Raw genomic sequence first — 12584 nt, forward strand, 5'->3', positions numbered from 1 at the left:
TTTCTTTGACCTTGAGCACACAGAGAAGATTACCCCTGACCACCCGAAAGAGTGGCTGACAGGTTCTAAACAACCTTTCTGGACATCTGGACCAGGAGACTCTTTGACATACTGTCCATTGACCATCCCGGCTATCTGAATGAGATGCCTTCGAGTCATCTGGTAAACTGGCATGCGTCATGTTATTTCTGCCCATGGAAAGTTTAGCCCTCACAGCCTTCTGAGAACTTGAGGAGGCATTGCAGCTATGGGATGACACCTATCTCCCTTAGAGGAAGTCAGTACAGAATAACTATTTGCAGGACTGTATTAGCAGAATGAATCTGAAGTATTTGTCCATCTGTTGCCTGCTGTTTTAGCAACTTTTGTTTACACTTGTTTACCTTGGGTGAAAGAGACGAGACTTGTAAGAGCAGCGAAATGGTGGATACGACTTTTGGGGGAAACAAAATGATGTTCCGGTGGTTTATTTCAATTTGCATGTGCATATGTGTAAGATAAGTGAAGCTAAAGATGTTTCCATGAAGAAAATTTAAGTTCCCTGCTTTTCCCCGTTGTGGTGAATGGACATAGTGAATTAGGTTCTCTACCTTTAAGTAAGACATCCCTTAAGAAGACATGCCTTTACGTAGACAAATTTCGTACAGGACAAAAACAGTAGCTGTCCAAGGGTTTCGACTTAAAGGCTTTTGAAGCGCACGTAAAGGTGTAAGGCGTGATAAGTGTAACTCTTATTTGCGTGTGAAGTGGGACAGTGGAAATTTCCTGCACGCCTCGCTGCTCCTCCTACCCGGCGTGCGCTACTGATAACTAAGTTAGAAAAGTCTGCCGGCGGTCCGCTGCTGAGCTCAGTGCCGCTATCGGGGGACGCCGGCGAGGGCTTCTCCGGCGCCCGAAACCATGAAATATGTGGAGAGGATTTTCGATGAACTCGGACACTTCAAACGGTACCTACATTAACGTTACACTCGTTACTTTTTTTTTTGCTTCAAGAACGGCATGCAACTGATTTTTAGCGCAGATTACCGTTGCATTGTTCCTGAGTTGTCCTAGACTAAATTTACATTTAATTAAAATGTATATATTTCAGTTAGCCTACTTATCCGATTTAATACTTTTCTTTTATGCAGTTTTGTCCGTTTCATACTAGAACGGGCTAAATATATCTGACTTAGTTCCATCTATAAAATAATATACATGAAGTTTCGTAGGTTGTGAACTTAGATATTTTTCAATGAAAATGATATATACGACTGATTTAGCACAAATGTAAAACTGTGATGTTAATGATATAATGCCCACAGATCACCGTTCGCTATTATGAAAATGCTCTCCATATATGAAAACTCCGCTTTGTGCCTCCAGGTTCCAGGCGTGCCTGTACTTCGCCGCTGTCTTCCAGGCTGTCGCCTGCGGGATCCACTACCTGGCCTCGGTGTTTCTGGTGGTTACGCCGAAGTTCCTCTGCGGCGCCCCGGACAATGTCACCGGGGTGCTGTTCGAGAACCACAGCGCCGGAGCCCTTGCGGACATCTGGCGCCACTTCGCTCCGGGCTCCGGCCCCGTCGTGGTGCGGACAGCCGCCGGGGAGCAGTGGGAGCTGAGCCAGTGCAGGAGGGCGCTGAGGATCAACCCCACCGATTTCACCTATCACTTTGCCGGCAACAAGAGCATGCAGTCGTGCGCCGGGAGGTTCAGCTATGACCTGAGCGAGATCCAGCAGAGCATCGTGACGGACTGGGACCTGGTGTGCGAGAAGGAGTGGCTGGCCAAGTTCTGCCAGCCCACTTTCATGCTGGGGGTGCTGATCGGCGCGGTCGTCTTCGGGGACATAGCCGACAGGTCAGGCTAGACAGCCGGACCCGAATCCCTGCAGAGTGGCGAGTGCATGGTTTCGACAGTTAAACGACAGTTAATTAATGCAGCCACTATATTTATCTACATTAACAACAACAACAACAATAACAATAATAATAATGCGCTTTATTGTTTGTGTCATTATGCAGTTGCTTAAGATATAAGATGTATTGATTATTTATTACAGGGGGAGATTATTGTAGTGAAAAATATCCATCCTTCTTCTCGAAGGTAAAGGTTCTCGACTGGAGGGGGGTGTACACCTCGTTAAATCGTTCGGGCTAAAGCGGCAGACACACAGGCACCCCAGATCCTTAGCACATCCCTGGTCTGGATCCTATCCCACAGGGCAGAAAGCTTGGGTGCACCGTCATAGATGAGGGATTCGAACCCACAACCGTGAAGGTGTGAGGCAAAAATGCTAAGCACGTTTAGTCACTGTTAGTAAAAAGAGGATGATGGTGATGATTATTTATTGGCACACCGAGGCCAAGCTCAGACAGATTCTTAGATGAATATTTCTTGTGGCAGTTGTGCGGTGTTTATCCTTTGAACCGTTGGTGTTTTTCAATCAGATTTGTCAGTGAACAATTTTAGCCCGGCAGCCGTGTCTGTCCGTCATGCCGTGTAACAGATTTTTATCCGATCTCCTCCTCACGTTTCCCCACCGGTGTTGTTACAGATTGTTGTTTTAGTGTAACATTCACTTTTGCTCAGCTCGCGTTTTACATAGATGGCTGCGTTGTTTTTTTCGTTCATGGATTCAGTTCCTAAAGTGCTGTTCTCAATCACACTTTTTAAAAAGTTAATTACTAAAGATCTTTTTTTCAGCAGTTGCGCCCCATGAGCCAATTGTCAGGCAAAATACTTGAATATAAATAGACTAATTAAAAACTGAATGCAACTTTGGGCGGAAAGATGTTTGTTAAACGTTTATTGATCATTTTCTTCCTTAAGGATTTTTTCTTATGGTTGCAGATAAAATTCTGCGCTCTCACGGTATTGTAATTACATGTCGTGTGTTAACGTATAGCAGGTGAGTTAGCCTACCGGTCGTGCATTAACTAGTCATGGGAGCACCCGTGGGGTAGCGTAGTCCTTCATAACCCAACCGCAGCTGAAACTGAATATTTACTTGCGTATCCGCTGCTGACACAGATTTGCTTTCCAAAGGGGCCGTTTAAAGGAGAAGCTTGTGTTTTTTCCATGGATAATTCTGCTTATCCAACGTTAGCTCACAGCGGTGAGTATCAGGTGCCCTTTTGAGAGGACAGACAGTGACCGAAATGTTTTCTTGTCTTTTTTTATCCTCCTGCCAGGCTTGGGCGGCGGCCAATCCTGATGCTGACCAGCCTGTGCCAATTCGCCTTCGGCGTCTGCGTGGCATTTACGGGTGACTACTACACCTTCGTCGTGATTCGATTCCTGCTGGCTATGGTGAGTGGGACACCGCAGCTTCTCCTCATCCTCCTCCTTTGCGTCATTCTTCAGACAGGGTGATGGCCTGTGGGTTTGTTTTCAGTCTGGCTGAAATCACAGTAGCAGATTATGGGATCAGAACCCACAACTCTCTCCCAAAGAATCGTCATATATTGACTGAAAGCCTCGTTTACAGTAAGGACAGGGTGACACTGTGGCACTGGCAGTGAAGGGGCTGTTTGTCCGGCCGCACTGGCTCTGTCACGGCGTGATGTTAAGGTTTAATCTCACTCAGCTCCTGTGCATGAATCCAATGGCTTCTCATCCTGCGACCACTTCAGTGTTACTGTTACTGTTTCCGCAGATGTGAAGGGCACAGCGCCACCCCCAGGCAGTAGTGCAGCTTGTATGAGGAGGGCAATAGAGGTCAAGATGTAAACAGTAAACAGATCAGTGGCACTGCCCATTAGAGATTTAAGAAATTCAATGCCAAAACATCGGCACGGTCATTCTGCTGGGCTCTGGACGTTGACTTAATAATATGGCAAAAAAAAGGTTGTAATTTAGGGGGATAAATGGTTGAGTTTCAGCCAACTGGCCAAATAAGTGGGTAGAGGTCTAAGAAGGGCCGGCTCAGCATGAGCTGTAGATAAACGTGTGTAGCTGGCACCCAGCCTTGCGTCAGCCTCACGTGGAAACCAGAGACAGCTTTGGGTTCATGTGGTGTCCGGGATGCTGGGGTATTAGGGGTATTATTGGGGCAATAGGACAGGATACAAGGAGAGGCAGTCACACTAAAAGGGCTTTTTACACGTGTCCAAAGTCCCAGCGGGGGAAAACGCAAGCCGTGTATCACAGAGGGTGGGGGCCAATGGGGATTGACGCATGCCTCTGGGGGTAAGATATCTTTGCTGTGCAGAAAGCAAAAGCTGGCCGAATGCCCATAGAGACCTGTGTGGGGGGGGGGGGTACTTGGGACTGAAGCATGTATTCCACTGGCAGGTCTCAAGCGGGTACCTGGTGGTGGTGTTTGTCTACGTGACGGAGTTCACGGGGATCAAGGTGCGCACGTGGACCTCCATGCACGTGCACGCCGCCTTTGCCGTGGGCGTCATGGTGGTGGCGCTGGTGGGTCACCTCATCAGGGTGTGGTGGCTGTACCAGGTCGTCCTGTCCCTGAGCACCATCCCCTTCATCCTGGTCTGCTGGAAGCTCCCCGAGACTCCCTTCTACCTGCTGGCCAAGGGCCGGCTTAAGGAGGCGCAGGAACTGCTGGACCAGATGGCTTACTACAACGGCGCCTCCAACCCCGTCATGGTGTCGGACTTGATGGAGCCCGACGCGGCCATCCTTCTGGACGGGGAGGGCAAGGCCTCAAATGGGAAGACGGAGAGGAAGCTCAGCATTCTGGACCTGTTCTGTAGCTGGAGGATGGCGGGCAGGACCCTCACGGTCTGGGCCGTGTGGTTCATCGGTAGCCTGGGCTACTACGTCTTCTCCCTGAACTCCGTCAACCTGGGGGGAAACCAGTATGTCAACCTCTTCCTGGCAGGTGAGACGAATTCCTGAGGGACCTTTCAGCTCCAGAACATTATAGCCAATACTTGACTAGGTCTCGTTTCTAATAACCTTCCTAAGAAGATGACATGCGCTTTGTATTTTATTTTTCAAAAACTACTAACAAGATATTGGAAAAAGTAAATAACTGCTTGTTAAATTTTTGGGTTGTGGAAGGAATGTACACAGGCATATTTTAAAAGCTCATCGGGACAGAACTGTTTGGTGGTATTCCTGTGCTGCTCAGATAATGAGACCCTTCTAGAAGAAGCATGGAACCTCCTCTTTCTCAAAGGCGTAAGCTAAACAAATCATATGTAACTCCCTACTCATGAGGGTTCGCTGCTGTTTGCTGTTCAGAGACCCAGGCACGGTCTTTATGTTGTTCCACTGGTTTCTTGGGGTTAATCAGTTGTGTTCAACAGGAGGAGATGAGTCCCCCCCCCCCCCCCCCCGCTGGCCGCTGATGGTGCAAATAGTGATTCATGGGGCGGCTCTAATGAGATAATGATTTAAGGTTAGCGAAGCAGCCCACAGGCCTGGTACGAGATACTTTTGGCATTTCTGGTGACAGACCATCCTGATCAATGGGCATCATCTTGGCAGGGCAAATACAGGCAGCACAATGAGCTGGCAGAACTGGGAGCACCAGTGCAGTGTAGCGCTCAGCCGAGCTTCACCACCACAACTTTAGAACTATTTAATTACACTCAGGAATGAAAACTATTTCTCTGAGTTGAAATTTTAGCAACATTAAACTCTATAATAATATACATTTTGGGATAAAACTGAGCATCAAAGAACACAAATTAAACAGTTCCAGCCTCCGGAGTAGCCATTATTTCCCAGCTGCCACAGCTGTTGGGTATCTTGGCGGTTGGGTTGCCAGATCCTGTTAGGGCAACGTGGCATCCTCCCAGGGGGATGACTTTGTATTGTCGATTGATTCCAGGTGCTGTTGAGCTCCCGTCCTACTTGGTAGGCTGCTTTGCCATGGACAAGGTTGGCAGAAAGAGGACGTGTGCCCCATCCCTGCTGTTGAGCGGCGCCGCATGCATGCTCATCATTGCGGTGCCCAAGGTATACCCGCCTTTCTCGAAGTTTCAATGGGAGGATTCCTCCTTGGTACCTACATCACCTTCTGTCAACTTGACTGTCAGCACTGTCAGCAGTGGCTGCTGGCCAAGAGCCGCCAGTTGTGTGGTTCAACAGCTATGATTGGGCATTCCCAGTGATGTCATTAAAAAGTACTCTCTCAGTTCACAAGTTGGCAGGGGTGGGGGTCGTGTTGCTTCCTCTGGTGAAAGTTTAGGGCTTATCTTGTAGAACTGAGGTACATTTGATGAGGACAAGAATCACATGTCGGCTGGTAGGCGTGACATCACTGGTGATAGTGGAGATGGAGGCTACATTTACACTGCTATGATAAAGCAGATGTCTGTCTCCATTTCTGCCTTTCCTTCAAAAGCCCCCAAAAACGGCTTTTGAAAATGCTCTTCGCAGCTGTACACTTCTGAAAACTGTTTTAACGTTGCAGTGTGCATGAGTGAAAATGGAGACCTTTGAGCCGCCCTGATTGGTCCCTACTCATTACATGGCCCTTCTCTGATATGATCCCTTTGATCCTTGATTTGATTGGTCACCTGGTCACCCTACGCGGACGTCACGAATGAATGACACAGGCTTATGCAACACTTTGCTTTTCTTGATTTCATCGATATGTGCCTACCCACTGTAAGCTAATAGCTCAAATTAGTTTTTTTGTTCATTTCAGCGCGTATGGAAATACTTTCGTAAACAACATGAAAATGACTGTGTGGATGGAGATTGTTTGAAAAGTCCATTGTTAAATGAAAGCAGTATGGCTGTAGTCTGAGACAGAACTTATCTCACTGGGTGGGGGGATATAATGATGAAAGAACCTACAAGTGCTGTAACACAGCCTTTAATGTAAATAGGAGAAAATAGCCCAGAATGAGGGAAATATGACCTCATGCAGGCTAATGGTTTCTCAGCTTTGGGCCTAAATGATGGTAATAGCTCAGCTTAACTAACGTTACATTTATATTTACATTTTCTAATAGACAGTGGTGTACAAGTGAGGCAGATGGTACATTACAGCTGTCGAGGAGCCAGCCAGGCTAAGTGTGACTAAGCTGAGCTTCCAGTGAATTCTCAGCTGACCACCCGGCTGAATTGTCTCCAAGGGATGATTGATTCACTTGACAGCAGCTGACGGTAGACCAGCCCTCCAGGGTTTGTACATGACAGATCCGATGTGGGGGGGCGGGGGGGGGCTCACATACTGCGAGCTCCATATTGCGTACCGAGTAGCTGTTACGGCGCGTGTCTCCTTCAGCTTTACAGGCCCAGACTGACCCACAAGGAACTCGCTTCCTTACAGAAGTGTTTCTCAACGTAGTCCTTGGGAACCCACAGACGGTTCATGTTTTTGCTCCCTTCCGGCCCCCAGTTACCGGTTTGAGAAACAGCGCCGTACAGAGAAGGAAAGTCACACTGTGCGATTTCCGTTATCGGGTGACGTGGAGTAAACAGGTCATGGTTCAGTGGCGTAAATGGGGAGGGGATGGAGTCTTTGTCCGTGGCATTGATCTGTCAAGTCTCCATATGTTATCTCTTTCTCCTCTCCAAGGACTTTGAAGTACTCACTATTATCCTAAGCATGATGGGAAAGTTTGCCATCGCGATTGCCTTTGGGCTGATATATCTCTACACCTGTGAGCTCTACCCAACCATCATAAGGTTTGTCAGTCCAGAGGGTCAATTATATGCGTCGTCCATTTACCTGATGCTGTCATCCAAAGCATCTTACAGTACAGTGAAGGATTACAGTTTAGGTGTGCTCCCTGGGATTTGAACCCACAACCACTGCATTGTTAGCACGGTACTCCCCTTGTTGAGTTACAGGAGCATTTTTCTGCTGTTTGTATCATGGTAATGTAACCTGGGCTTACTGAACTGGGTGAAAACCTGGGGACATCCTCCTCCAGTCCCAAAAGGGTACTGGTGATGTGTGTGACTCCCCTGTAACAATGCATTATGTAATAACTCCACATTATGTAATAACTCAACAAAATGTAACAGATTTTCATTAGATAAATTTAGGTAAATCTAAGTAAATTTCCCTAAAATTTTGTGATACTAAGTCGTTAGTTATCTCGTACTTAAGATCATTTGTTGAAAACCCTTTGTAACTAGTAGTTTGTAGCTTCATTCATAAATTACAGAGTGATCAGACCCACTTGTTATTTTCTATGCCGCTCTTTATTTGAACTTTTGCCTGCAACTCTGTCACAGAGACACAGAAGTCGCCCAAAACGGATCACAAAAATACTCTGATGCTGTTTTCTGGACGATGTAATGATGATGATGATGATGCTACACTCCCTGTATCCCTTGAAGGTCCCTGGCCGTGGGCAGCGGGAGCATGATGTGTCGTGTCGGCAGCGTTGTGGCCCCCTTCTGCGTTTACCTGTCTGACGTCTGGGTTCACCTGCCACAGGTAGGGCTGCTCTGGGTCACATGGTCCTGAGGAACTGCACAGGGAGGGCTGCTCTGGGTCACATGGTCCTGAGGAACTGCACAGGGAGGGCTGCTCTGGGTCACATGGTCCTGAGGAACTGCACAGGGAGGGCTGCTCTGGGTCACATGGTCCTGAGGAACTGCACAGGGAGGGCTGCTCTGGGTCACATGGTCCTGAGGAACTGCACAGGGAGGGCTGTTTGGGGCCCCATTCGTAAAATTGAAATAACAGTTTTGGTGGAAGCTGACTATAGGCAACCAGTACCATGTGGGGTCACGTCCCCCTTAATGTCATGTGTCCTTCAAGTGGGGAACTTGAGAGAGGATTTTTTTTCTTGAAATATCTATCCATTCTAACTAGCATTTCTTAAAGTCTTCCCTGTGGGATACAATAAAGAAGGACAGCTGAAGTTAATGGGAAACTTCTCCGTGATCCTGAGCACAGTTGGAAGATGGATAGTTGAGTGGATGGAATGCAGGGCTAGACTGGGCCCTGTGGACTTTGGGGTCCTGATAGGGGGATGGGAATCCACCACAGTAAATTTTTCTGGCCGAAAATCCATCAGCCCACCAGCAAAATGCCAGGCATGCCAGATGGAGCAGGACCCCCGCATGACGCATGTTGACTTCCTGCTGGGGGGGGGGGGTACCAATGAGCACAGTATTGTCGGGTTTCTTGAGCCCCCCAGCAGCGTTTGCTAGAAGTTGTCCTCTCACCCCAGCTCATAGTTGGCATCCTGGCTTTCGCCATCGGCGTGCTGACGCTGCTGCTGCCGGAAACCCTCGGCAAGCCCCTGACGTCCACGCTGGAGGAAGCAGAGGCCTTGGCCTCCACGCCCGCCAAGAAGCCGCCGCAGCAGCAGGCGCAGGAAATGCGCCACAGAGCCCCGCTGGATGCCAAGGCCGACGGACTTGTGAGTGTGTGATAGGAGGCAACAGGTGATTAGAAACAGTGGGGCAACTCGAGTGGCTGCGGAACAGGTGCCCCCGACCCCTCAGGGCAGTGAAAACACCCGACAGCCTCACTGGGGGGGCGCCGATGAGCCCTCACTATGTTCCCCTTGTGTGGACACTAGCACAAATCAAACCACTCGTTTATGAAGACTCCTGTCACGTATCTGTTCAACATTCAAAAATTCAGTTTCCAGGGTTTTTATTGAATAGCAGTGCAGTTCTTCACATAGGTAAGACCAAAAGGAACATGACTGTTCAGAGGATTCCCTGTTAATGTCAAAATTTTTGGGCCACGTTTGGGTTTCCTGCTCCCTTTGACATCATCAAAGACAGGAAGATCCAGGACGGCATTTTTGCTTTGATGTAAGGGTTGCTGAATCGGGGATATTAAGGTGTTCGAGCTTGCAAATAAGGGTAGGAGACTGAGTGTGTGTGTGTGTGCGCGTGTGTGTGTGTTTGTGTTTGTGTTGCTTACTCTGTGTGTGCTGTGAGAGTGTGCATCAGACCCCTAGCTTTCCAAACTGCCCCGAGGGACCTGTCCGATGCCTCCCATGTTCACACCGGAGCATAACAATCAAAATACGCTTGGTAGTTAAGTGGACTGGAAGCAGGGTCATATACAGGGGCGGGGCCAAAGGGACATCAGCCTCAGCTGAAAGCTGATTGGCTCCCAGAGTGCCTCCTCCACTGTCACTCACCAATTCAAAGCATATCATTGGCTAATGATAAGGTTGGCCTCACTGTATGAATTATGGCTACTCGTATGCCCCCACACCTTACAAAAATCCTAGAAGTTCTCTGACTAGAAGTATCCAGTGTGCAGGTGGTGAACAGTGATGCTGACAGAAGGTAACAAATATGGGGACTGGCCGGTTTGAAAAACGCTGCCCCGGTTCTGAACCCCAGCTCAGCCCCCGTCTTTGCAGCGGTGCTAAGCCATAGTTAATAGGTTACTTCCAGGTTCCATTCACTAGCTCTGTGTAAATATTAGCCGCATAATTTATTGCCGCCGTCTGCTGAGTTTCTTTCTATTCTATCTATAAATCTGTATTTTCTATACTAATTTCTCAGGGTATCAGTTTCAAATACTCGATTTGCTGGTATCATAAGTTTACCAATACAGTGGATGCCAATGAGTTTTTTAAGGTGCCATATTTTATAGCATTTAGTTCTTAAACATGCTTTGGGGGCTTTTTTGTGCCAAAAAGTACCCCCTCCTACCACACCAGTGTGAGGTGTTTCTTTGTTACACGCCTGTAATCAATGTACATTGCAACACATCACAAAACAGTATCCAGGACGTGAATGTTTTAAGATCTCCCTTCAATTTTTTAGGACATTGATGTTTTGGACCAAGATGCTTCTGGAGCCAAGGGTAACTTGAGCTGAACCTCTAGTTCACAAACATACCCATAATTAACTCTTATTTTAAAACAGACATACTTTTGAGATTGTCAGGTTCCTCACTTGAACTGTATATTTATCGCTTTGACTTCTTTGAATACTGTAATGATTTCTTTTAGTAAGAGTTCAAATTAAAACATGTAATCTATTTAAATCCTTTTCTGGTGTTATATGAAACTACCTGCCAAAAAAAAAATGCAAGCTCATACTTGTAGAATATCAGACAATTAATGCTGACAGGTCCTGGGCTCGATGGTAGTTTAATAATACAGTCATATTTGTAATTTCCAAAGCTTTGTCTTTTACTGTGGGATCCCTGTGCTTAATGACCAACAGTGACACTATATGCATTTTCCAGTTGATTTAACAAAGAGCCGAACGTTTCACGTACCATACTTAGACATTAAGCTCACATAAATGTTCAGAGCCAACAAGATATCTAATCAGATCAAGCATTCATGGGAAAAAGATGGACAAGAAAAGTTATGCCTTAATGGACAATTTACTGGAAAACTGCTTAAATGAGCCACTGTTTTTGCTGGAGAAGGTCTTAGAATGGAGGACACTGGGCAGTGGACGTTGTGAAAGGATCTGGCAGAAAGAGAAGAGATTGTGCCAAAGTCAATGCAGGCTCAAATCTCCCTTGTGTAATTTCAGATTCATTTTGCTTTATCCTGGCTGCGCTGGTACTACGTGTTTCAGGAGAACTTTCTAAACAGTGCACAGGCTGTCAAGCAGCGAACGGCATACTTTTTCAAGGAATCTAAGGATGAGACAAGATCGATAGCAAAGTCCACTCTGTACCAGGTTTTAACCAGCCTGCCGCCAGCTTCAGCTTGAGCGGATCAACGTGGATCCCTGAGCACGGATCTCTGTGCTCAGAATTATTCATGAACACAATCACATATGTAAATCTATATATACACACACTGATTTCTCTAAACATATATACACCTAACTTTGTTCTATATGAATTTTTCCCTCCATTTACATGATCGAACTCTCAAAAAACATTAAGAGCGGGAGAAATTCAGCACTGGGCAAAAGTCTTAGACAGTCAAGGGAAATGTTTAAAGCTATTTATCTGGGTAGTAAGTGTGTATGTGCTCAGAACAAAAACAAACAATTTAACATTAGTTTTTTTGTTATTATATATTCTAACAGGAATTTCTTCTGTTCTTCAGAAAGTTACTGATATTTTCTGGATGGCTGGATGTACATCGCTTCAGCTCCCTAACCTGTCCTCACCGGCATCCCAGCATTTGATACATTTCACAAGCAGCTTACATACTTACTTACTTACACATTTAATCAGTGTAAAACAGTCAATAAGGCATCCATTTGCCATATTAAGAATGCTTGTGGTCAAGTCAAAAAATATTGGATGCGCTTTGGATGGTTGCTGCAAATACCAGGGTTTTGAAATGGCTACACGAGCACAGCATCACACCAACATGCAGACCAATCAAGCATTTTGTTTGACTTCCTAAGGCTTTTGCACAGTGCTGTGTACGATGGCATCAGCGAGGAGAAAGCCTGTCTGGGATAAGGGGCCGGGAGATGCATGAATGGTTTTTTGGAACAGGACTCTGTGAAGCTGTTTCGCATCCTTGGTAACGGGTGGAATCACAAAGTCCAAGTACCAACCACAGCCACACACTGGAAAACTGACAAAACAGCCGGAGACGTCTTGCCTGCCAGACATTGGTCCTACATATAAAGCAGGATTAGCTAAGATATAATTGATCAACCACAGAATCAGCACTAGAACATTAGAAATTTACAAACGGGAGGAGGCCATTCGGCCCATCAAGCTCGTTTGGGGAGAACTAAACTAATAGCTCAGAGTT

General features: G+C 46.7%; 1 protein-coding gene across 2 annotated transcripts in view; it reads left to right on the top strand.

The window, feature by feature from the left end:
- Window positions 1–647: 647 nt before the first annotated feature.
- slc22a16 (solute carrier family 22 member 16) overlaps window positions 648–12584 on the top strand; it is a 29871-nt gene continuing 17934 nt past the window's right edge. Inside the window, exons 1-9 of one of the 2 annotated variants that reach the window (XM_023837229.2) lie at window positions 648–947; window positions 1366–1842; window positions 3177–3294; window positions 4279–4828; window positions 5786–5913; window positions 7487–7596; window positions 8257–8356; window positions 9099–9290; window positions 10666–10888. In XM_023837229.2, the coding sequence (XP_023692997.1) occupies window positions 901–947; window positions 1366–1842; window positions 3177–3294; window positions 4279–4828; window positions 5786–5913; window positions 7487–7596; window positions 8257–8356; window positions 9099–9290; window positions 10666–10719 (1776 nt within the window). In that variant the 5' untranslated portion in view covers window positions 648–900 and the 3' untranslated portion in view covers window positions 10720–10888. Of the gene's footprint in view, window positions 948–1365; window positions 1843–3176; window positions 3295–4278; window positions 4829–5785; window positions 5914–7486; window positions 7597–8256; window positions 8357–9098; window positions 9291–10665; window positions 10889–12584 lie in introns of those variants that run through there. The other variant, XM_072702593.1, reaches the window with a different exon arrangement.

This window comes from Paramormyrops kingsleyae, chromosome 19 (genome assembly GCF_048594095.1).
Source record: "Paramormyrops kingsleyae isolate MSU_618 chromosome 19, PKINGS_0.4, whole genome shotgun sequence".
NCBI classification, from domain to species: Eukaryota; Metazoa; Chordata; class Actinopteri; order Osteoglossiformes; family Mormyridae; genus Paramormyrops; species Paramormyrops kingsleyae.